At 54.9% G+C, this 24573-nt stretch overlaps 1 protein-coding gene and 1 long non-coding RNA gene across 3 annotated transcripts; one reads left to right on the top strand and one right to left on the bottom strand.

Annotated features, from left to right (window-relative positions):
• Positions 1-4952: 4952 nt before the first annotated feature.
• On the bottom strand, positions 4953-20313 carry LOC118978906 (uncharacterized). Its single transcript, XR_005064801.1, has 3 exons — positions 20226-20313; positions 8984-8987; positions 4953-4964 (listed from the first exon to the last, which is right to left on the bottom strand). It is a non-coding gene; the product is annotated as an uncharacterized LOC118978906 (long non-coding RNA).
• UBE2I (ubiquitin conjugating enzyme E2 I) lies at positions 7369-23915 on the top strand. 2 transcript variants are annotated; one of them, XM_037034704.1, is made up of 7 exons: positions 7369-7514; positions 12714-12789; positions 12983-13066; positions 14267-14339; positions 18983-19092; positions 19186-19265; positions 21833-23915. In XM_037034704.1, exons 2-7 carry the CDS (start codon positions 12724-12726, stop codon positions 21894-21896), a joined length of 477 nt encoding a protein of 158 aa, XP_036890599.1. In that variant the 5' UTR covers positions 7369-7514; positions 12714-12723; the 3' UTR covers positions 21897-23915. The 2 variants fall into 2 exon arrangements, with proteins under 2 accessions (XP_036890599.1, XP_036890600.1); XM_037034705.1 differs by lacking the exon at positions 7369-7514 and adding an exon at positions 9109-9199.
• Positions 23916-24573: the final 658 nt, after the last annotated feature.

Genomic DNA, 24573 nt, shown 5'->3' on the forward strand with positions numbered 1-24573 from the left:
CTCCACCTGTTGCCTACCCTCCCAGGGTGTCACCCTGCTGCTCTGTTCTCCTCGGTGCTGTCCCCACTTCCCTCCCGCCCCAGCGAGCTCCTCTGCTGGCTCCTCTGTGGGAGTCACTTGCTGCCACCTGAGTGCTGTGGTCTCAGGTCCACCTGACAGCAGGCCTTCCTGCTCTGTGTTTCGCCCCTGCTGGGTGGTCTCCTCCATCCCAGGGCCTCAGACACACATGTGCACCATGATGCCTAGGTCTGCACCCGCATGGTTTGTCTCAGAGCACCCGGAACCCAACACGCCCCACACTGGGCTCCCCCTCTCTGGGCTCCACAGGCCCGCAGAACCCCCCTTGGGATCTCCTGCCCCTAGCCACCCAACCTCAAGGCCAGGTGTCACCCTTGACTTCCCCTCCACTCCCACCCCCACAAGTCCTAGATATCCCCCCACCCACCTACCTCTCTCCTATTCTCTGTCTGGGCCACCAAACCTCCCACCCCAATTCCATCAGGAGTCAGCTGGTTTCTCTGTTGGTCCAGACCTCTCCAGACTGTCATCACGCTCTGCAGTTTAAGACACAAATCCACTCATGTCACTGAAACCCTTCCCATCTCCCCTCCCGCAGGATAACATCTAAGTTCCTTGCTGGTCCCTCATCCCCATTTTCTGGCCCTGGCCATTCTGAACCACCCCCAGCCCCTCCCTCTCTGACCGAATACCCCTTGCCATCGCCCCTAGAAAACCTCCCGCCCCAGCACCCGCCTGCAGGAGGGCTGCCTGGCTGGCGTGACGACGCCTTCCCTCCACCCCTCTGGTCAAGGGAATCTCACTGTGTGGCAAGGTCCCGCCTCGTGGCTCAGCTATCTCCCCACTGGAATTTCAGCTCTGGTTGTGGCAGGAACGGCGTCTCCCTCGTGACCCCTTGTACCCCAGTTCCAAGTTGGGCACATAGCGTGAACACACGTTGAGTGAGAATCTGTTGTCTGAAAGGGAACAGAAAATAAATATGAAGTTGGAGGTCCCTCGGGGGTTTGAGCTCATTATCTGGAGAAGGCACATGGGAGGTGAGCCAGCATCACAGCCTGCCCTGCGGGGAGCTGGTGGGCAAGGCCAGGGAAGTATCAAACATGGCTGCAACCCCCTGGGAAGGGCCCCAGTGGATGGGGAAGGTGGTGGGGCTGGCCCTGCAGCAGAGGAGTCCCTCAGGGCTCTGGGCAGGGTGTCCTGCCCCTCCGAGACTGACCCGGTCCTGGGGGACAGGCTGCAGGGACTGACACCCGTGGTCCTGAGCACCACATGGGACCTGGAGTCCAGGATGTGGAAGCAGAGCACCAGGAACCCGGGAGGAGGCATGTCATGATGACCTTGGAGTGTGCTGGTGTTCACTCCACGCACACGGCCCAGAGTGGGGACATGGAGAACACATGTCCACAGGTGTGTCTCAAGGGTCAAGCAACCTGCAGGAAATAACCTTGAATTAAAGATGGAAAGAGGCATTCTCAGTTCTTATAAAGGCCCTTCTGATTAAAACAAAGAGACCCCTGGCTGGTGTAGCTCAGTGGATTGAGCGCGGGCCTGCGACTCAGACGATCGCGGTTCGATTCTCAGTCAGGGCACATGCCTGGGTTGCAGGCCAGTTCCCTGCAGGCCAACTCCCAGCAGGGGACACACGAAAGGCAACCATACATTGATGTTTCTCTCCCTCTCTCCTTCCCTTCCCCTCTAAAGATAAATAAATAAAATCTTAAAAAAAAAAAACTTTAAAATAAATAAAACAAAGAGAAAGGCTCCCCCCTGGACCAAGGACGTCACTCCAACACCCCTCCACATCTCGGTGCCCTCTGCCGCTCCCACCCCATCTTTTCACAAGCCAGGAGTGGAGAGGCCCAAGTGCTGCCGGCAAAGTAAAACCACCTGGCCACAGAGGAGCGCGGTCCAGTTGGCACTGTTAGTTCTGTGGGCACAAGGAAGGCAGAGGGGCTGTCCCTACTCAGTTGTGATAGGAAGTCTCCTCTTGACACACGCTTATTCACCTGGATGAATAAGCCAGGTCTCAGGGCTGGGCTGCAGGCTGCGCAAAACAGGGTGCAGGCCGAGCCTGCCTCCATTGCTGCCGCCGCCTGACTGCCAAGGTGCGGGGACCTGAAAATGCTGATGCCACGTTGGAACAATCCCAGCCAGGTAGACAGGCTCGGTTTTCTTGCATTCTTCTGCTTGGCATATTTTGAACTGCTTCTCCACGTGGGTGCAGGTTGGGAGGCAGACCCCACCCCATAAACAGATGGTTATAGTGTACGTTGGGAGGGCTCCCAAGGGCTGGGGAGAGGGCTGGGATTTAGCCCAAGTGGGAGGGAGCCCCCTGGCTGTAGTTTTGGGAGACGGGAGGGCATGCCTGCTGGCAGAGGGGACAGTGCGGGCAAAGGCCTGGAGGCAGAAAGGCAGCCGGTGTGTGGGAATGGTGGGCCCAGTAAGACGACTCAGAATCTTAGCCTCCTCATTTGAGGCTGAGCTAGCTGCAGTGGGGACTTGACTTGCTCACATGGGCAAGGACAGGCACTGGAAGAAGCTCTGGGGTCCTCACAAGGCCTTGTTTAGACATGGGGGGGGCCTGAGTCTGAGGGGACATCTCAGGGAGAGGTTGGACCAGGTTGGGCTGAGGACTCTGGAAATGCCACCATGGGCAAGTGTGCCTTCCTGGCATGAGAACAGGTACCTCCAGGTGTGCCCAGTGTTCATTTATCCTCCTGTGTGTTCTCTCTCTTTCAATAAAAACAAACAAACCCTCCTGTGGCCCCATATTCAACAAACAGGGAGGGAATAATGAACACACACATGAATGAATACATGTATGCAATACATGTATGACTCAGTGGGAAGGGGTCTGGAGACAGAAGGCAGGCTACCACCCCATGCATCCCGCTCCATGGCCTTTTCCCTCTGTTTCAGGGGTTTTGGAGGCCAACTGTCAGTACCAGGTTCCTTCTGCACAGCAGTGAGGGGAACATCCCAGCTCCACCAGAAGTCCCTTTATTCTCTACTTTCAATGGAAACACTCAGATATTTTTAGCCCTGGTGGCTCAGCTATTTGCTGGCCAGGTTAGAGCAGAAATGGAGACCTCACCCCACCCCTCCCATAGTCCCCACGACCCATTAGTGGCTGGGAGGGACACACAGCAGGTGGTAAGCTGCAGCCAGGTTCTGAGTGCTCAGGCGCTCTCTTTCGTGACAGCGGTGATCTAGCAGTTGGCAGGGATGGCATCCAATAACCATCTTCCTTTCTCTTCAGGGGCCTGGAGAAGCAATCAAACCCACCAGTCATGGCACAGGCGGACAGAGCTGGTCCCAGACTTTGCTCCTCCCTCTGTTCAAATGTAGGAACCACGTAATGGATGGGATTGAGCAAGGCCTGGGCTGCTGACCAGTTTCACATGTGTACAGAATGGGGGTACATGATACCTTCATGCAACGCCAGCATCTAAGCTTGGGACCACTAGAAGGTGCTCCTGTGCCCTGTGGAGTCAGACCAGGGGCTGATGAGGAGCCAATTAGGGACCTGAGGGATGCCCAGCTCTTTGGGGACAGAGGGTTCCCTTGGAGAGCTTGTGAAAGGAGCCCTTGGAAGAGGGGCAGTGGGGCCAGAGTCACAGCCAAATCACTGCTACACAGGAACATTCTGTGAAAGGCTCAGCCTGGCCAGTCTGGACTGGAGAACACAAAGACCGGGAGACCCAGGCTGTGGCCTGAATGCAGCTGTTAGAAGAGGGAGCAAAGGCGCCATGGCTAGGAATGGAGGGGAGGCCGAGGGGCCAGTGGGCACCAGCCCAGTGCCTCCCCCAGCACCCCCTGGCAACGCACGTGCACTAACCCTCCCTGAGCTGGAAGACGGGACTCCCCATCCTTCGAGAATGGTTCCCAAGCCCCAGGAAGTGGGTCCAGCTCCTCCCAAGCCCCAGCATTCCTGCCTTCCGGACTTTTCTACACCAACTGCACTATTTTACACAACCACCAGCAATGCACGAGACTTCCATTTTCTCCACATCTTTGTCAACATTTTCCATTTTTAAAAAGAACAACTATCTAATGGGTGTGAGGTAGTACCTAGCGGTGGCCTTGATTTGCATTTCCATCACGATCAGGGCATTGAGCGTCTCCCACGTGCTCGTTGGCCACGTGTACATCTTTTTTGGAGAAATGTCTGTTCAGACTCTTGGCCCGTTATCGAATTGGGTTGTTTCTATTTTTGTTGAATTGAAAGGGTTCTTTATATATTATAGATAGTAACCCCTTATCAATATAAAATCTGCAAGCATGTTCTCCCATTCTGCCTTTTTACTACTGTTAATAGTGTCCTTTGATGCCCCAGTTTTTAATTTTCATGGAGTCCAATCTATGTTTTTTCTTCTTTAGCTGCCTATGCTTTTGGTGTCATAGTCAAGAAATTGTTGCCAAATCCACTATCATGAAGATTATCCCCTGTTTTCTTCTAAGAGTTTTCTAGTTTGGGCTCTCATGTTCAGGCTGCTGAGTTAGTTTTGTATGTAGTCTGGGGCAGGAGTCCAACTTCATTCTTCTGCATACGGATCTTCTTCCTGTTTAATACAGCTCCCGGAGCAGTAGTCCCTGCGCACAAACCTATGTGCCCGCAGCTTGGCCCCCAGCAGAGCTGGGGGTCGTTCCTACTCCAGGCAGCCTCCAACCACACTGGCCCCTCGCCACGGGGTGGGCAGAAGACCTGGCACAATCAGCCAGAAACCTTCTCCCAAGTCTTATATTTACTGATAGTGCACAAAGCCCTTAGCCTCTGCAAACCTCAGTTTCTCCTTTGTACCCAGGGAGCTGAACCCAGTGAAATCCCCTCTCTTCCTGCTTCATTTTGAGCTGCACACATAGAAAAATCCCTAGCACCCTGGGAATGTTACATAAGGTCTGGTCCCCACAGCCTGTCCCAATCCCACCCCATGCCACCTTCTCCCCTGCTCACTGTGCCCCAGCCACACGGCCTTTCCCTGATCACCCCAACTTCTGCTCCTTTTACCCAGAAGGCTCTTCCCCCACAGCTGGGTACTGCTCCACAAACTTAGCAGCTTTAAACAAGGCACACTTGCGTTCTGTGCAATAGGGGCCCAGGCTTAGTGGGGTCCTCTGCTCAGGGTCTTGAAAGTCTGGGCTTGCATTCTCCAGCCCTCATCTGAGGCTCACAGGTTGTGGTGGCATTCAGCTCCTTGTTATTGAAGGCCAAAGGTCCCAGCTTTCTTGCTGTCTGCCAGCAGGGGGCCATTCTCAGCTCCCGGATGCCGCGCCCCACCTCCCCCCCCCACCCCACCCCACCCCGCCCCTCCGTCCTCTGCCATGTGGCCCTGCCTACAATATAGAAGTGTGCTTCTTCAGGGCCAAAGCCAGTGCTGGATAAATGTTGTGAACCAGTGAATGGATGAACAAGAGGTCATCTCCAAAAACATGTGTGCCAGAGTGCAAGCTGATCAAAATATCTCCTGGGCTGAGGATACCAGGTCTGAGTTAGCCTTTTGCCCACCCACTGCCCTCCTCCCACTCATGTTCCAGAGAAAAGCTCCCTCTTCTCTCCACAAGTCCCAACACTCTCCTTCCAGTGTGAGGGTCTTTGAGCCTCACACCACTTTCCACCAGGATGGGAGTTCTCTCTGCTGGAACTCAGCAACCAGGGCCACATCTCTACCATCTCCAGATACACGCTCACCACACACAAACATGGAACCAGAACACTGTCCTGAATCTGCTGTTCCACAACCTTCCATGACTGCCGGCCCAGGCCCCCACAATCATAGGCCACGTCTGGTCAGGGTCCTCAAACTACACCCCCCATCACTCCTCCAGGCCACCCCCACCTCTCTGCCCCCTGAGTAGAGCCCGCATGGACCCTTGGTTCTCTTTACTCTATCAATAGCCACCAATTTTTACTGGCTGTGGCTATTTGCTGGGTATGTTCCCCACGCAGCCCTGCAAAAACCACCTGGAATCTAAATGAGAAAGATGGTGTTGGACTCATAGGCCCATGTGCCTCAGTAAGAAGCTGGTCTCTTCAAGTGCAGCTCAGCAGCCATAGGTGCTGTGGGACAGGCTCAACTGGGGCACTTGTAACAATGCACAGTTCTAGGACCACTGTAAACCAAAGCTGGGCCCCCAGCCTCATTTTGCTTCCCTAGAACAGGATGGCTGAGAGCACATGGAATTCGGCCACTGGGCATTTGCTAAGAGCACTGGGCCAGATGTGGGCCATAGGATACCCGAGCTGTGGTCCCCGACCTTGGGGAAGCCAATAGTCTCAGCAAAGGACCAAAGAGGAGACTCAGGGGAAAAGAAGTAAGGAAGGAGAGAGAAGGGAGATGGCGGGAAGAAAGGAAAAGGGGAGGAAATGGAGTGAGTGAATGCAATTAACCTCCGCTGTCCAGTGCCCGCAACCATTCGGCCTGGTCCAGAAGCCCTCCACACCCACTGTTGCCACCTTTGATCCCAAAGAGCCCACCGGTGGGCAGGGCAGGCTAACCTTGGAAAGTGCCCTCTCCACACCCAGAGCTGGGGTTTAGCTAGCGAATGTGGCCCGGGGAGGCTGGGTGACTAGGGCTGGGGCTGCGGAGAGGCCCTCGGAGAAATGCCCAGAGAGGTCAGGAAAGGCCAGGGTTTGCTAAAGCATTAGGGGTGGGCTCCATCGGACTCTGACTGCAGCGAGGTCACGGCTGGCTCCTCCCCCGCCGCTTGCAGCTCCGGAACTCCTCCTCCTCGGCCGACCCCGGGGTTAGGGAGCGTCCACACTTCTCCTCCTGTTGGTCAGGCCGGTTCTCAGCCGTCTGTATCGATTCAACTCATTGGGCAGATTCTATGTACCCCCCGCCTAGCGCTCCAAGCTAGCCAATTGCAACGGGTTTCACAGGGCTCCGTACTTAGGAGTCCGTCACCGTGCTGCGACGCTTCTGGGGATCCTTAGGCCTCGGTGGCCTTTGCCCCCTAACCCTGAGCCTTAACCCTAAGGAGGCCAATGGGACCCGTGCCCGCAAAAGTGCCTGCAGAACATCCGGGGAGCCCTTGGAGATCTTGGCCTCCGCCTTCCCTCGCTGCTTGCCGGCGTGTCCTTGAGTGGACGCTCGCATAGCAAAGGGGATATTGCAGACGCTCCCTCACATCGGAAACAAGGCTCCTTTAAGGGTGCAGGTGTCCAGGACGCCGCCTAATTGGAAAACTGCCCCTGGGCCGGGCTCCCGAGGCGAGCCTGGGTCACCGGCGCGCAGCAGTGGGGCGCGGGCGGCACGCAACGTGCGGCGGCGAGGGCCGCTCGGGACGCGGGGAAGTGGCGACGATGCACGGTATAGGCGCGCGGCGGACAGCCTCCACAGGCCCCGCCCCGCGCCCCGCCCGCGCTGGGGTCCTCTGAGCGCTCGGGCTGCGCGCGGAGCGGGCTCGGGAGGGAAGTCCCGAGACAAAGGAAGCGCCGCGCCGCCTCCGTCGCCGCCGCCTAGTCCACCTCGCTTACCGGGCCGCGACCGCCCTAGGTGAGCGCGGGTGGGGGGCGCACAGGGTGCGGCGGCCGGGTGGGGGCCAGGCCTCGGCAGTGGGGTGCCCCCGCCGCCGTCGGGCCGGGCCGGGCCGGGCCGGGCGGGCGCTTCTCCACCAGCGATCCCCTGGGCCTCGACCCTACTTCTTGCGAGACCCCCGACCTGATCCCGATCTCGCGCCCGGGAACTGTCCTCCTTGGAGCTGTTTACGCTGTGGACTACAGTCCGACACTGTGGGCCCAGCCTCGACGTCGTCCTGGCCTTGTCCCTTGGGCTCCCGTCTCTTTCCCTTGTGAAAGTGTTGGCGTCCCCTCCAGCGTGCGCTGGCGGCGCGGCCGGGGGGTCGAGGAGGGGTTGACAGGAGCTTCCCTCCACCGAGGGACGTGCGTTTCCGGGGTCACGGGTCCGCACACAAACCTGTGGCGCTCTCCAGACAGCCAGAGAGGCCCAGCAGAGAGAGTAAAAGTCTTGGATTGCAAAATTGCTGGCTCGATTAGGCCGGGGGATGGGGTTGATGTCTAAAATTCAAAACAAGTCTGAGTTTTCGTGTACCTGTAGAGAGCTCCACTTGCCGTATGTGGGAACCTGAACGTCAGCGCTTCGCCAGAGGAAGAGTTTTCTTTTGTTTTTAAGATTGTATCAATTGAGGGGAGGTTGGACCTGGTATTTTTGTGAGAAGAAAAGGAAGGGAGTGACTAGATGGGTTAAGATCACAGCCTGCAGTCGCGCCTAAATCACGGTTTTAACTGGTGTGGTTTGTGTATTTTGAAAGCATGCTTAGTTCCGGGCTTTGCAAAGTTACTATACTGTGCTTGCTAAGTTGACTCTTTGTTTCCTTTGAAAGAATACAGCGCTACATGTTTCTTGCTACTAAGGAATTGTTACCTTTAGGTAGAAAAACTGCAATAGACAACGGAGATGGATACTAGTTTGTCCTGACTTGCTTGTGACCTTTTGAGTGGTTTAGGGGTTAATTCTGCATGCTGTTGTGTCTTTGTCTGGTGAGTCTTGGGATTTGGGACATTGCTTCAGAAACAGCCTCGGAAAGAACGGGAAGTGAGGCTTAGGCAGAGGGTGTCCTGATGCAGGGTGCTTGGGTCAAGCAAAGTGAATACCTTCCCTCTGAGGGAGTTTGTGTTTGGTGGGAAAAGACCATCCTGGCCATTTCATGTACTATTTGTTGGTCCTGGGCAAGCATGTAGGGTCAGAGTACCATCCCCCATTTTATAGATGAGGAAGTTGAGGTTGGGGGAGATGAACAGCTTGCCAGACTCACAAAGCCAGTAAGACCTCTGAAGTCAACCTGTAGAGCTGATCTGAGAGGAGTGAGTTCAAGTACAGACCGTGGGGGAGGGGGAGGGGCGCTGTGGGGCTGTGGGAACCGCAGAGGGCAGACCTCCCCACATAGCCTGGAGAATCCAGCCTTTATCTCAGGTAGTTCATGGACGCTTCATCTTTGCATCTACAGCTCTGTGCTCAAAACCATCTAGTAACACTATGCTGCTCCTGAAGTGCTTCTCTGTTGGGAGGGAGGCAGAGTCTATTTTAAGTGGGATTCTGAATGGGTGTTTCTGTTTGTAATTAAAATGTTAATAACTTGGCTGCTTTCCCTTGGACCACGAAAGGCCACTAGGAGCAAAAGCACTATTTTGAAGGCTAGGCGTCTGCCTGAGACAGTGCAGGTGAGCACCTGTAGCTCTTTGCCCTGGTGGCAGAGAGAATCATTGGTGCCTGGTCTGGCCCGTTGGCACCCCTGAAGAGGGGGCTGCAGAGGTCCTGTCTGACCCTTCATTAACCTTTCATACCTGCGACACCCACAGCTAGGTGCTAGGATAGGGCCTCCGTGGGCACCTTTGTCCCATCTCAGAAGAGGCAGTGTTCTGGCATAGGGTCAGCAGGCAGGCAGACTGCACTTGGGGTCACCCTGCTACCCTCCCCTGAGTCCTGGCCTGGGCCAGGCCCAGCCCCTCTGGGGTCCTCTGAGCGTTGTGTCACCCCACATGGAACCCATGTCTCCTCAGTATTCTGTAGTTGGCCTGGGGCTTCAGAAACCTGTTTTGGTTCCTGCCTAGCTCAGACCCACTAGGGACCTTACCCCTCACTGAAACAACCATTTACTGGGTTGCTTGTCTTCAGTTACTGAACTTCTGTGTTAGCTGATTCAGCAGAGGTGTCCTACCAGCCTGTGCCATCGGCTACTTTGCCCTGGCCAGGCATGCAAGACCTGCCCTCTGGGAGCCCTGTTGGTGGAGGAAGTCAGTGGGCGGGGGCTGTGCACTGGAAGCTAACATGTGCGGTGCTCTCAAGCTGGAAAGTGGGGTTGGGAGGGCATTGCCTCTGGGATGGGGATAGCAGTGGGTCTTACCATTTAGAAGAACTAGTTGAAGTGAAGGGCTTGAGAAACTTAGAAATTAAGAATTTCCAGACATTGGGGCAACCACCTCCGCCTCCCAGTCAGCCATCACTGTCACTGCCCACTTGGAGCTGAAGCTGGCTGGTGTGCTTCTCTGTCCCGCACCCCTGAGGGCTCTCCCTTCCCTTGTGCAAGCCCACTCTTTCCACGCCTCTGGCCCACAGGCCCTCCTGTTTCTGAGCCTGGAACAATATCCTGCCAGATTGCTGCAGGCTGTGCTCCATGGCCACCTGGCCAATATTTAAAAGCAGGTGCCTCTCCTCCCCAGAATCCTGCTTTGCATCTCCTGGCACCTAGCACTTCCCAGGATGGGACTTCCTCACCTGTGAGCCCCCCAGGGCAGTGTCCTGGCAGGCTCTTTATGAGTGTCTCAGTGAGGGGGTCAGACCCCCCCCCCCCAAAGGAATGGGCAGGACAGAGCTCTGGGCTTTGTGGTGGTGATCACAGCTGGAATGGGTACATCTGTTACCTGTCTCTCCAACAGTGTGCTTCTTCACTGGAGGGCTTTTGAGTTTTAACCCTCCCTCTCTCTTTCTTTCTTTCTTTTTAAGATTTGGCTTATTTTTTAGAGAGGGGAAGGGAGGGATAAAGAGAGGGAAAGAAACATCAATATGAGAGAACTATCAATCAGTTTGTGGCCTCTCGAATGTGCCCCAACTGGGGGATCGAACCTGTGACCCAAGCATATGCTCTGGCCAGCAATTGAACCAGCACCCTTTTTGTTGTTGTTGGGTGATGCCCAACCAACTGAGCCACACCAGTTAGAGCTGATCCTCACTTTTCTTGTAATAACATAAGCATACCTGTTTTTTTGCAAACGTACATCGAATAGGTCTGGTGGTTGATAGTGTCTCGCCCAGTGTCCTGAGCCCTGGACTCCTGGGTGGCGCTGTGTTTCTGCAGTGGGAGTCCCAAACCCCACCTTATTCTCTGCCTGCTCTTTGGGAAAACAGCTGTCAGGAGCGCTGGAGCCCACTCAGAGATCCTGACTCCATGGGATGTGGGCCTGGGAATGTGTATTTGATGTCTGCTGTCGATTTATTGGCCTGACCTAACCCCTCCTGTGCATATAGTGTGAGCCCGAGGAGACGGGGCCAGGCAGCCAAGTGGTAGGGAGCTGGCGTGAAGGGTGCGGTTTGGGTTGCTGAGGCAGTTGCGGGTCAGCTGGAGCAGAGATGGGGTGGGGAGGCTGAAGTACTAGGTACAGGGCTCTGGAGTGCTGCCCAGGACCAGGGAAAGTAGCTCTGCCGCCCGCCCACGGGGCTTCTGAGGGAGTCAGAAGCCCACCGGGTTTGTGTTGAGTCTCCACCCTTAGTAGGCGAGACACTCCGGATCTCCCTTCCTGTCTCTAGTACAGGCCTGGTGGGGGCTGGGGCAGTGGGCGAGGCCGGGCTGGAAGGCGTGGCCGTTGTTAAGTGTTGTCCTTGCTGAAGGTTTGTTTTGCCGTAACTGGTTGAGAACCCTGTTGTAGTTGTAGCAGTCACCACACATTGTGCTCGGGAACTTGAGGTGCTGGACCTTTTCCCTACAGAGGCAGGGAGGAGACCTGTCCCCTGGCTTCAGCATAAACCTGAGGTCTTAGGGAAGCTGCCGGTCACCATTTGTCTTGTTAAAGCCTTGTTTATGGTAAATACTTGATTCAGACTCTCTTCAGTGTTTCCATGGACTTAAAAGACCGACAAACACACTTAAGGTCAAATTCACCAGCAGGTTTTGTGACCATGTCGCCTCTGCATCTGCTTTCTCATGGTAGCTGGAAACCGGGGTCACAGTTCGGCACCCGCAGTTGGGTCTGGTGTGCCAGGTGCCCGCAGATGCTGCTTTGCTTGAGGGCTCTAGGCTGCTCATAAACAGCGCGAGGCTAGCTAAGCTTTGAGCGTGTGTGTTCCCGGCCTGCCGAGGTCTTCCTGCTCCTGCCTGGCATTCCTGGGGAGTTCTTGGGCCCTGCTAAGGGCTAGCCTGCTCCCCTTTTATTGACTTTCCCAGAGTAAATGGGAGCTAGGCCTTGATCACCTAGTCTTCACAGAGTGCCAGGGTGGGGCTGTAGGAAGAGATGGGGTGGGGAGACAGAGGAAGGAGCCTGGGGTCCTGGTGGCAAGTGGGTCTTTCGGGTGCTGGAGCCAGGAATCCTGTCCCTGGACTTGTCCACAATGCAGTTGAGTGGCCCTTTGGCCTGGACCACTTTTCCACTTGGTGGCCTTCAATAGTCATCCTCTTGGCTGAGCCGGAATCTGAATTCTGAGCCCTGATTCTAAGCTGGGGGTCTGACATGGCCCTCACATTCCCACACCAGTAAAGGGAAGCAGTTCATCCCTGCCCTCCCCAGGTCTCAGGCCAGTGCTCTGGATGTCCCCACCTCGTCCTGCCTTTTCTGTATAGTCTGATGGTAGGACCAGATCCCTGTCACTCCAGCCTGCTGCTGGGTGTGACTGAAGGCAGGCAGGACAGGCCAGGTGTCCGCTGAGAGTGCACAGCATTCCTCCCTGTGTAGCACCCAGCAGTGCTGTGACCTGGCTCTGGGGCTTCGCCTCTCCAGACTCTGTGTCACCAGGAAATGGAGCCTGAGGGGTATGCTGTGGAGTCCGGGGTCTTCCCTGGTGACCTGCCTGTGGGAAAAGGCTGGGGCCTCCCAAGGGAGCCTGATACCTGTCCAGACTCTGGGCTACTTGAGACCCTCAACTTACCTGCTTCTGGGAACCAAGTCTGCTCACTGGGCAGGGGTGAGGAAAGGGCCCGGAGGAGCTGAGTTTTCCTCCTGATTGCATCTCTGCTGTCTCTTTCAGGACGTTGAATATGTCGGGGATCGCCCTCAGCAGACTTGCCCAGGAGAGGAAAGCTTGGAGAAAAGACCACCCATTTGTAAGGACAGCTTTATTTCTTCATGTAGTACAGTGGGTCGTCCCCCGTGGCAACACGTCCCAGCCCCCGCGGATGGACAGGGCCCTGTTGCGAGCCCTGTGCCGCCATGTGGTGGCAGATGCAGGGTAGTTCCTTCGAGCAGCTGACAGGAGCTGCCGTGGCTCTGATGTGCTTGTGTGTGCTTTCCTGTCAGGGGTTTGTGGCTGTCCCAACAAAAAATCCCGACGGCACGATGAACCTCATGAACTGGGAGTGCGCCATTCCAGGAAAGAAAGGGGTAAGGAGTGCCCGTGCTCATGCGAGGGGCAAGTTGCTGGGAACGCTCCGATCCTTCCGAAGGACTTGGGATCCAGTGTGCATGACACGTGACCATCACACAAGCTAGGGGACAGGAGGTGGTGGGACAAGGTAGTTAGGGCAGCATGGGATTCTTCCCCCAACAGTTTTCACTGTGAAAGAAAGAGCCGGGCTGCAGCGGGGGTTGTGGGCCCAGACCCTGCTGCCTCCCTGGGAGTGAAGGGAGTCTTGGACACAGGGCAGAGAAGGGACTGGGGGTGCCCTGAGGGTCTCCGGGTTTGTCCTTCTGGGCGTGGCACAGCTGGAGCAGCCTGGACACTGCAGTGCTCCTCCTGCCATCTGAGTCTGGAATGGTTGCAAACCCCTGATGCACAGACCAGGCACTGACCACCTGTGATGGCCGCATAGGGCCCCACGTGTCCCTCATACACAACCACAGTCCCTGCAATGTAGGGCCGCCTTGGCTTCTCTGAGTGGGTTGAGCTAGTTAGAACCAGTTCATTTGAGGCATGATGGAGGGTTTCCAGTAACCCGGTGTACAGTTCTTCCTGGTGACTTCGAGAGAAGGAGACCCTGAAGTGTTTGGGTTGTGTTGAGGCCTCATCACTTCCACTTCCTGCCACCAATGGCCTCTTGTGAGACTCTACTGTGCTCAGCCTTTGCGCTTCCTGATGGTCTCCTTCCCTGGAACTGAGCTGGCAGGATTAAGACTTTGTTCACAGGATGATGTGGTCCAGTTGTGCCCTGTGTCTGAGACTCTGGAGAGCCCAGCATGCATCCCAGCCTCCACTGAGGCCCTCGTCTTAGGGTGAGGCCAGTGGGCTGTAGCTGTCTCCCTCCCAGTCAGGCAGGAGTATTGGACTAAGGAGCTGGGAGGGCATCCACACTTGAGCTCACTTAAGTCTTCGCTGTAGCCACTCAGGTGCAGACCCTGACCCCCATCCTGGGGTTGGAGGGCACAGCTGCCATGAGCCACCTGTCTGCCCCTCTCCAGGGAGGATTCTTTTCCACTGGCCCTCAGGACGCATAGAGGTCCCGCCAGTCGTGTTGTGGGGACATTGGGCTGCGGGTGGGTCACTGGGGCCATGGGGGGCTGTGTAGCAGCAGCATACCCCTCCTCCTCCTGGGCTCCTGGAGCAGAACGTGGCACACCCCTAATCACAGCTTCACTTCCCAACAGACCCCTTGGGAAGGAGGCTTGTTTAAACTGCGGATGCTCTTCAAAGACGACTATCCATCCTCACCTCCAAAATGTGAGTACAGTGGCGTCCTCAAGGTTGGTTTTGATCACGCTCCAGCAGAGATCCGAGTGCCCTTCAGAGAGCCTGACCTCCAGGGCGGTCGGCTACCTCACATACTGCTCTGCGTGGGGCAGCCTGGCTCTCTGAACCCTGTGGCTGCGGTGGACCGTGGACCTGAGTTTTCTTACCCCAGGGTGGGGGGTATACCTAACAGGCCAAGCCTCAGGTCTCAGCTCCATGACTGGGAAGTTCCTCGGTCCTAGAGGGAAGGATCGTAAGATCCAGATGAGGCTCCTGAACCCTTAGTGCCTGTCAGGGATGAAGACACCACATACCAGTTCTGGATGGGGCTGGACATTCAGGAGGACCACCATTCGGAGAACCTCACTCCCCAGAGGGTTTTATTTGCCCTGACCTGTTGTCTGTCCGAGTTTCACAGCCAACTCGTGCCCGCACCTGCAGCCTGGGCGGGCAGCACAGTAAAGCCTCCAGGGGAGGAGGCGGGAAGAAGAGGCCGAGGCTGCATGTAAAACAGTTCCACAGCTACACCATCGTGATGCAGCTTAGCAAAACTCAAGACAGGAAGAGGGGCCACCCAGTCTCTCCCCTTTGGCAGTTGGAAGTCAAGAAACACTATCCATGTCTAGTTAATTAAATGAGTTGACATGGGCCCCGGAGTGGGAACGTGCCCGGCATATGGGAAGGCAAGACTGTATGTGACCGCCGGCCCTTGTGGTCAGTGATCTGAGGGGTAGAAGTATGTTTCCCATTATAATGACATCCACCGGAGGAATTACTTAAATTGTTAAGTCACAATGTCACCTTTGGGGTAGAGACATTTCACTGGGGTGGTTCTTCACTGTTTGGTTTTCTGTTTTGTTTTTGTTTTGCCATGTGCAGGTATTACTTCAAATAAGAAATGAGGTAAATTGTAGTTGCTTTCATCACTTCTCTTTAACATTATATTGGAATGCCAAGCAAATGTCGCAAAGTGGGAAAAGGAAATCCCAGCAGAGAGATGAGGAAGGAAGGCATAGATCATAGACCATCTTTAAGTTTATTAAGATTGCTGAATAAAAGGTTAATAATAGGGGGATGACTCCCCCCAAAAAACCCTGTAATTATCTTATGGAGGGTGGGCCCCTTGTCGTACAGGCTTCTCATGCTAGGTGAGTGTTCTAGGAACGCATCTGTGTCAGTGTACCTGCTGGCATTGTTGGGAGAGGCTGCGTTCAGCTTCAGTGAATGTTTTTTGAAGACTGTTTCAGTGCATTTGTCCATTTCATGAGGTGATTTACGAGCGCATCTGGCCACACTGCACTGTTTAGAAGTTTCTGACCAACTGAGGCATGACCCCTATGCCCCTCCCTCCTTGTTCACCCGATTTTGCCTCAAGCACTTTTTTTTTATTTCCCCGAATGAAAAAAAAAAGGTTCTCAAAGGAAAACATTTTGCTGATGTGGAAGAGGTGAAACAAAAAAAAAATGGCAGAAGCACAAAGGCGTCAAAATCAACAAATTCGAAAACTGTTCTGAGCAGTGGAAAAAAGTCTCAATAGGTATATTGCATCAAATGGGGAGTACTTTGAAGGTGACTGAAGTTTAAATGTAAGAATAAAAACACAATTTTTTAGAAATAATTTCCTGGGGTTTTTGGGGTCCCCACTCATATATAAAAATCCATTTTCATACAGTTTTATTTTTCATACGGTTTTATTTTCAAATAAAATCCATTTTATTTGTTACAGTTGCAACAAATAAAAGCTATAAAGCTATACCTTTTATAGTAGTGTTAGGTACCCTGGAATAAATTCCAACAAAAGATGTTTAAGACCTCTGTGCTAAGAATGAAAACGTTTCTGAGGTAATGAAGGGCAGCCTGAGGGACGGGGCTGGACGGGCTGTGTGTGTGGGTCAGGACACACTGTTAGAAAAACGTCAGTTCTCCCAGCTGCTCTGCAGGTTCAGTGTCACCGCGATCAGAATCCAAGCAGGTTTCTGTGGAAATTGCTGCGTGGGCTCTAAAATGTAGGGAATGCGGAGCGCTGAGAGTTGCCGTGGCCCTCGGGGCCTTAGAAAGGGAGGATGGCGAGGCCTGGGTTGGGGCTCATGGAGTAAAAAGTACCCAGACCCGTTAGCAGGATGGCCAAGACGTGGACCAGACTGAGACCTGCAGAGACAAACAGTAATTGAGACACAGAGCGCAGAGGCCAGATAAACCAGGGGCACAGTGGCATGGTTTATGACAGAGGTGATGCTACAGGTCACGGCGGGAGGATGGCCTTCTGATGCCATCCTCCCGGTTGTGGGGTGGGACAACCAAGGGTCCCAGTGGAAGAGTAGAGAATTCAGTCTCCCTTCTGCCATAGCAGAGGCCTTCCAGATGGACTGCGATGATTGGTGGGAAGGCGAGTGGGACAGTACAGCTTTTAGAGGGAGACAGGAGGGCGCCTTCATGACTTGTGTAGGCAAGGCTTCCTTAACCAGGATAGCATGAAAAGTGCTTTCTCCAGAGGGGAAAAACGGTCACATGGATTACACTGGAGTTAAGGCCATCTTGTCACTGAAAGACACCACTGAGAGTGAAGAGGTAAGATTATATACATATGTCAGTACTTATCCTGAATATGTCAAGAGCATCTACGAATCAATAAGAAGGCAAACAACCATTTGATGGAATAGGCCCTTTGCAAGAGGTTCTCCACCTGGCCAGTCAGCATAGAAGAAATGCCTAACTTCTTTACTGGAGAATTACAAGTTACAACCACAGAGGGAACAGACAGAGAACTGAGGCAGGAGAGAGAACTGGCAGCAGCCTGTCCCCCCGGGTGCAGGCTAGAGAAAAAATAAGTTTGAACATTTCCTTGGGAAAGCTGTCTGCTATTTCTATTGAAGCTAAACTTACCTCTGCCTGCCTAAGAACCCGGCTGTTCCTCAAGTACATATTTACTCAAGTATTCAGCAGAGGTGCATACATGTGTTCACCAAAAGGCATGGATGGGTGTGTTCATGACAGCCCCATCTGCAAGAGCCAAAAGTGGGAGACGCCGCAGGAGTGAAGAACGTACAGGTACGGCACGTGAATGGCTCTCCTGGATGTACTGTTGGGTGGACATAGCCAGACACAGAAGTTTGTGCTAGAGGCCCTCTGTGAAGGTCAGCAACAGGCCGTGCTACATGAGAGGCTGAGAGCGACTGTGTGGAAGACAGCCAAATGAAGCAGGGCTGGGGAGCTTGGATATGTTGGTATTTGTCATTGGTATACTTTTCTAAGAAACATAATTTATAAATCAGATTAAATTAAAATTAAGGACTTGTGTTCACAAAAATGTACGGTTGAAAGAGCAAAAGCAAATTTGGAGTGGGAAGAGATACTTGCAAAGCATGTAGTTGATAAAAGGCTTCTGTCCAGAATATGTAAAGAGGTCCTACAAATCAGCGAGACAACCTCTATAGAAAAGTGTGCAAGAGCCTTGAACAAGAACTCCAAAGAAGTAACTACTTCATCCTGATGAATGAAAGTTGCTCACCCCCCGCCCCCCGGTGGTTGCCAGGGAAATGCAGCTTAAAGCCCTGAGAAGCAAACCTGACAACAGCCGACAGCCAGAGCTGACACACAGGTGTTGAAGCCAGGAAGCAGTGGGGCGATAGTGGGTAGAGCCGCTTTGGAAACTGGCAGTGTCTGTCTGTATTCAGCATGGACACCTGTGGTCCAGCATTTCCACGGGATGTACACGTGTGCATTGGAACTCCCAAGAACAGTCGCTGCTCTGTTAGAGTTTGCTCTGGTGTGCACTGAAGTGACCAAGTCTGTGGGGCAGCCAGGCCCCATGGGTGTTGTGCAGGAGTGAGTAAGGGGCACTGCCTGTGAGGACATGGCCCACATGTGCCAAGTGGGTCCACGTGCAGACAGCTCAAGACCTCTTCGGGGGTTGCAGTTTGGGTTAGTGGGGGAAATGGCGTGGGTGTGAAGGAGTTTTCCAGGAAGCTGTTGGTAGATGTATTCGTTTTTTGGTAATTCATCACACTGTGCTGGTCGCACTTTTCTAGGTATAATTCATGTTTAAAAATAGAAAGGGAGAAAGTACCTAGAAGATAATAGTGTGCTAGAATGTCAGCTGTGGTGAGCGATCCCTGAGTGGGGCTACTGGTAGGTGTTTTTTTTTTCCTGCACTTTAACATTTCCTTATTTTTTACATGCATTGACTTTTTCTAAAAGAAAATAAACTTTAAAAATATGGGGTCCTAAAAGCCTCTGTTTTCGAAGCAAAATGAGCTGCTTTGAAGACAGCCAACTCATGTGGAAAAGACCTTGGCTGCCTCCCCAGGAGCCTTCCCACCTGCTGCAGCGGCCCTTCCCGTCTTCCCAGGGCCGGACTGGCTGGGAGGGGCCCGAGCAGGTCACCTGGGGCTTTCTCTGGCTGCCCACTGTCCTGAAGCAAGGCCCTGGGTGGGGACGGCTCTGCCTCTGAAGGCACCCTTGCTCCTCTCCTGCCTCCTCCCACCTTGTGGCCAGTTTATTGTAAACAGGTCTTTGGGAAATGCCTAATGACCAGCAAGGTGTCCCAGTACAGGGGAGCCGGGGATGTCATCAGGACGGGGCATGATTCTGTAGGACAACTGCCACCAAAACATGTTCCCTTCCGTGTGGCCCAGGCAAATTTGAACCACCGTTGTTTCACCCGAACGTGTACCCTTCCGGCACCGTGTGCCTGTCCATCCTCGAGGAAGACAAGGACTGGAGGCCAGCCATCACAATTAAGCAGGTACGATGGCTTTGCCTCGCCCTTCCTCAGGACTGGGGTTCACCTTTTGAACTGCTAACTCCCCACCTTGCTTTTTGTCTTTCTCTCACACAGATCTTGTTAGGAATACAGGAACTTCTAAATGAACCAAATATCCAAGATCCAGCTCAAGCAGAGGCCTACACAATTTACTGGTTAGTAGCTATCTAGCCGCACTTGCTGCTACTGCTCATCGGCCCGTACAGCTTCCCTGGGAGTCCAGTCCAGTCTGCGGTAGGAAGCCGTGAGTGGGTGGGCAGTCCTGTTGCTCCTGCCAGGCTAGACCCAAGCTCACGTGGTGGCAGCAGGGGTCGGTGCCACAAAGAGGAAACTGAGGTGGCCATGGATGCACCTGGAGAGGAGCTGTACATGCAAAAGGCCCGTGGTGGCAAGAATGGGCAGCCAGGGCTGCTGTGGCCAGAGCAGTGTTGGCAGGGCATGGCGGGAGGCTGAGTCAGGTGACGGGCTCCTGTTGACTGCTTTGTCCCTGATGGGCTGTGGCCAGGCAAACCTTGTGCCTCCAGAAGCCCAACTCAGGGAAGGATGTTGTAGGAAGAGGCCCCAGACCTCCCATCTCTCCCTTCTTTGGGCCCAGCCTGGGTGTAGCAACTCGAGGGACGTGTTCCATTGGGGCAGTGTCTCCCTTGAGTTGCTTTTGGTGCCCCAGCTGCTGTGGCCTCCCCAGCTGGGTGCTATGAGAGGGCAGCCTGCTGTGGTTTAGTGTGGGTGGCAGAGCTACACCTGGCATGTGGGGCTGGTTGGGTGGATAGTGGGGAGGACCCTGGCCCACCCTCCAGGCTGTTCTGGACAGGGTGGTGTTACTCTGGGCTGGGGGTCTGACCCCCACTGCTCCACCTACCCATGTTCAGACACCTGGAGCCCAAGGGGCTGACCCACAAGGAAAGGCCAGGCAGGGATTTGTTCCTTCCCAGGGGACCTTTCTGGAATTGCAACAAGTTACAGGTAGACCTCTCTGAGCAACACAGGTGGTCTGAGTTCATCTAAGAGATACATTCCTTCTCCCCAAAATGGCTTCTAGTTCCTGGGTCCAACCGAGTTGTTGGCTGGGGGAGCCCCCTGGTGGCTTAGAGTGACACAATGCTACTGGGTGTCACTCTGGGCTGGCAGCCCCTGCCTCAGACTTTTGTCCTGTCTTCTCTGTGAGGCTCCCAGCCCAAGGAATTGCTCTGGGCAGTTCCAGCAGACCTTAGCCTGAGGTGACTCACATCTTGGTGACTGCTGTGCATCAGCGGCTCTGGGAGAGGAGTCCTCATACCTGGACCCTTGAGCTGAATGCCGTTAGTTCTTACTATGACTTCTGTCTGTATCAGGCCCTGTCAGCCTGCGCCTCTTTGTAAATAGGGCCACTTGGGTCCTTGCTGTCCGAGCCACACGGCTGCAATAGATAGACCGCGTGGCCCACAAAGCCAGAATGTCTTTATGAGACATCCAGAATGTCTCACAAAGCCAGTGAGCTCTCACTGGTCTTTAGAGAGCTCTCCAGTCCCGGAGTGCATTGCTGCGAGTGCATTGCCTTGGGTGAGTGGTCTGCGGGGGTGCCATGCCCCTGGCCCGTGGTGCCATGTGCCATGGCGCTCACTGTGTGGCTGCAGAGCTGCAGTCTTCGCAGCAGGGGTTCTCAGGGCCGCTGCCCTGTGCCCGAGCCTGGTCCTGGTTGTGTGCTCCAGGCTCCTCGTGTGCCAGGGATGAGACACTGTTTCTCCAGTAGGCAACTAGTTTACAAGCACCTCTCTCTCCAGGCCCCTTTTCTCATGCTGTTGGAAGGGCGCGTCCTACACGAGCAGGTGCTCTCTAGTACATGCAGCCTGTGCCTGGCCTCACTTGGTTAATGGCAGGGCTGGTCTAGGCTGCCCCTGCCGTCACCTCCAGCTCCTTCCAGGTTCTTCTAGCTAGCCGCCTCCACCCTGGGAATCTGGGCCCTTGGCCAGGGTGGCAGCACAGCCTGGCCATAGAAGCCTGTCCTCTGTTCTTCATTCTTGGGCCTCAGCTGGGAATGGTGCTGACACTGGTGTCCACCGCCCCTGGCGCTGGCATCGCAGTCTTTCTCCAGAGTCCAGTGAGGTCGGCCTGAGGCACCAGAGTGTTTTCTGCACTGGGCAGAGCTGAGGGAAATTCTTGTGGTGGCCCCTCTGTCCCTCGACCCCAGTGCTCTGAGAGGCCTCACTTGTTGAGAGCACAGCTTTGAAGGAGGCTTGGCACGCTTACTGGGGTGCAAGTGCCCCCAAGAGCACACACTGCCTGGGCTCCGTGGAGGGCTCCTGACCAGCCCACAAGGTGTTTGACGGCTGTGACCTGGTGTGTCGAGGAGCCCTGTTCATAAACATCATGCACCCTTGGACCTGGAGGTCACAGCAATCCCTGGGTGCAGCTGGTCTTCTCTGGTGGCAGGTTTACCGCCCGTCCTGCTTGTCACGCTGGCCTGGGCAGTGCCCGCCAGCCCCTTTTCCTTGGCAGGACACCTCATGCTGGAGGCGCAGTCGAGGTCCCCCCAACTCCCCAGAAAGTTGCCCCCACTTCCACACCCTCCCACTCAGGACTGAGAGCCCACCAGATGTCTGTCTGTTCTCAGGACTCCGTGAGCAGTCCCCATTTTCTCTCCGAAGTGCTGTTTCAGACGAGAGACAAAGCTGCTGGTCGCCAGTTAGACTCCCGAACCTCTGGGCCTGGCCGTTCTAACGTCTCTCTCTCTTGACCTCCTCAGCCAAAACAGAGTGGAATATGAGAAAAGGGTTCGAGCACAAGCCAAGAAGTTTGCACCCTCATAAGCAGCGACCTGCGGCAACATCAAAAGGAAGGGATTGGTTTGGCAAGAACTTGTTTACAGCGTTCGCAGGTCTAGCATTGCTCTATACAATTTCCTATTACTAGTCACCTAGGGGAGGCGGGCGGGCGCCACTTTCCATTTCCGCCGCTGGTACACAGTTCTCCACTCGCTGAATTGCCCAGTTTTTCATACAGGGTCTCTTCCTTCCGTCTTTTGTATTTTTGATTGTTATGTAAAACTTGCTTTTATTTTAATATTGATGTCAGTATTTCAACTGCTGTAAAATTATAAACTTTTATACTTCTACGAGTCCCTGAGGAGCTAGTTCCCTTCGCTCGTGGGTGCAGGCATGCTTCCCACTGTCCGAGCTACGCGTAGCCTCCAGCTGGCTGTACGAAAAAGAAACCGGCCTGTCCCCTGCCCGCGCACCTCTGCCTCCTCTGCAGAACCCGGGCTGTGTTGCTCTGGGCCTCAGATCCAAAGGCAGCTGGCCTCTGGTTTCCGCACCACTTCCTTTGTGTTTATATGGCGTTTTGTCTGTGTTGCTGTTTAGAGTAAATAAACTGTTTATATAAAGGTTTTTGTTGCATTATCGTCATTAAAAATGTGAGGAGGCAGCCTTGGGGTGTGTGCCCCCCACACGCAGCTGCAGGCCCCGCAGAGCACTGGCCCCTGCCCAGCTCGTCTTGCTGCCAGTGCCTGGTCCTGTGCGGCCCTCGTGGCTCCTTTGTAAATAGTTGTGTGTGGGGGCGGCATGTGTGCAGGGTTTCTCTGTGCCCCACCTGGGTCTCCGGGCTGTAGAGGGCCGGAGTCCAGGTCTGGTCAAGTTGGAATCGGTGTCAGGACCCACCCTGCGTGTGCGCCGCCCTGGCCATGGGGGGAAGGGATGCCTCAGGGCAGAGCCGGAGTGGGGACTGCTCTAACCCACTCGCCCTCCTCAGGGGCCAGTGCAGGGTGGCTGGGCCACAGCATGTGACCCTCTCACATCTGTCACTGCCCGCAGACCTCTGCATGTAGCCTCCGACCCCTGTGCTCACCGCCACCTCAGCCTCACCCCTAGATGCAGGTGGTGTCTGGCACGGGGACACCCCTAGAGAGCAGCTCGGAGGGCCATTGTCACATACTGCTGCCGTCTCCTGGAGCACTCTGAACCCAGTCACCCAAGGAAGCTGCTCTCAGAACCCTGGAGCCCACGGCGGAGTGTCCAGGAGTCAGCTGTTCTGTCTCGAACAGTCCCGGTCCTGGCTCATCAGGGAGGTGCTGTAGATGCAGACGAGGTGGCAGGCAGGGACCTGGCCCTGCATCCTGGTGAGCACACTGCCGGCTGAGCAGTACAGAGGCCCAGGGCCGGCCTCTACCAGCCGGCCTCGCCCTCCCGCCCCGAGGACCCTTGTCAGAACCAGTTACCTATGGCTCTAGCTCATGGACTGAGTGAGGTAGGGATGGTCCCCGAAGGGGCAGGGAGCACAGGAGGGCTGGTCATCGGGGCCCTTGGCCGGGAAGGGTGCCTCTGTTGACAGCGCAGCCAGAGGGCCCAGTGCCTTGTTCACTTGCTCAACCACACACCTGATGGGTTGCTGAGCCCTGCGCTCTCGGCCAGTGTTCATGGTTATCTAACGCAGAGGGCCTTACGCGGGGGTTCAGTGGGTCGTGTGTGTGTGTGTCGCCCCTTCCAGAATGTCTTATTTTGTAATGACTGAACTACACTTAGTAATAGTTACACATGTATATGGTTAATATATATGGAAATGCAATATATTTTCTAGTTAAAGCATTCTAAAGTAATCGATGTTTCTAGCACATTGTCGTGACTTTGGCTAATGAAATGTCCTTTTGTGCCACAGTTCTTGGCTTAAAGATGTGAATCTTGTAACAGGAGAACTCTGAAATGTGATCGTTCTGTTTCTGCTGTAAGGGAAGAGAGTGTGCTCCCAGCATGAGGCACCTAATTAGTGAGGAATTGTGGGCAATAGATTAACCACTGTATCTAAAAATCCTCTGATTAAAACATTTCCACAAACTGCTGCCTGCAGGGTGTGTCCTTTCCTACCCCGCGCCCACGGGCTGCCGCGCTCCTGCCGTGCCCAGGGGCTCCAGCCTTCTCTCTGCTGTCTCCGGCGTCAGGCCCTCTGGCCCAGGGGTGGGGGGTGATGTTCCCTTGAACTGCAGTCAAATCCCTTCTGTCCTTTTCAAGACCCTGGCATGGGCAGGCAAGGCTGGAAGGCATCCTGTGCTGGCCGCTGGCCTGCTGGAGCAGCGTCTTCCCACTGGGAACCTGGGGCAGTTCTTGTCACCTAGATGGGCATCCTTGCAGAGCCAAGGTGCACACAGGCACTCGGGTCAGACCCTGATGGGGCCCCCGGGGTAACGTGTCCAGGGCTGAGGGGGCTAGCCAGCCCTCAGCCTCCATCTCCCTGCAGTGACTGCTTCAGCTGGGGGGCCTGCCCTGGCCACCCCTCTGCTGAACCTGGAGGTGTCCTGCTGCAGGGGCTCAGGAGGCACCCAGAGGGAGGCACTACAGATGGGGAGGACCCCATCTGTAGAGGCTGTGGGCTCCATGGGGCTAGAGCACCAGGGTCCCATCCACCCCACTGTCCCCAGACCCCACAAGTGGCAACACGGAAGCAGCAAAGTCGCAGAGCACAGGCCTGGGTTCCTCCCTCCTGGGCTCTGCCATT

This window comes from Sturnira hondurensis, unplaced genomic scaffold (assembly GCF_014824575.4).
Source record: "Sturnira hondurensis isolate 20B ecotype Veracruz unplaced genomic scaffold, ASM1482457v3 Scaffold0022179, whole genome shotgun sequence".
NCBI lineage: Eukaryota > Metazoa > Chordata > Mammalia > Chiroptera > Phyllostomidae > Sturnira > Sturnira hondurensis.

Bases quoted from the DNA above. Each gene is read 5' to 3' on its own strand.
- UBE2I (XM_037034704.1), top strand. From the start codon at position 12,724: ATGTCGGGGATCGCCCTCAGCAGACTTGCCCAGGAGAGGAAAGCTTGG. The intron at 14,340-18,982 runs GTGAGTACAGTG...CGTGTGGCCCAG, and splicing joins TCCATCCTCACCTCCAAAAT to GCAAATTTGAACCACCGTTG. The intron at 19,266-21,832 runs GTTAGTAGCTAT...TGACCTCCTCAG, and splicing joins GAGGCCTACACAATTTACTG to CCAAAACAGAGTGGAATATG.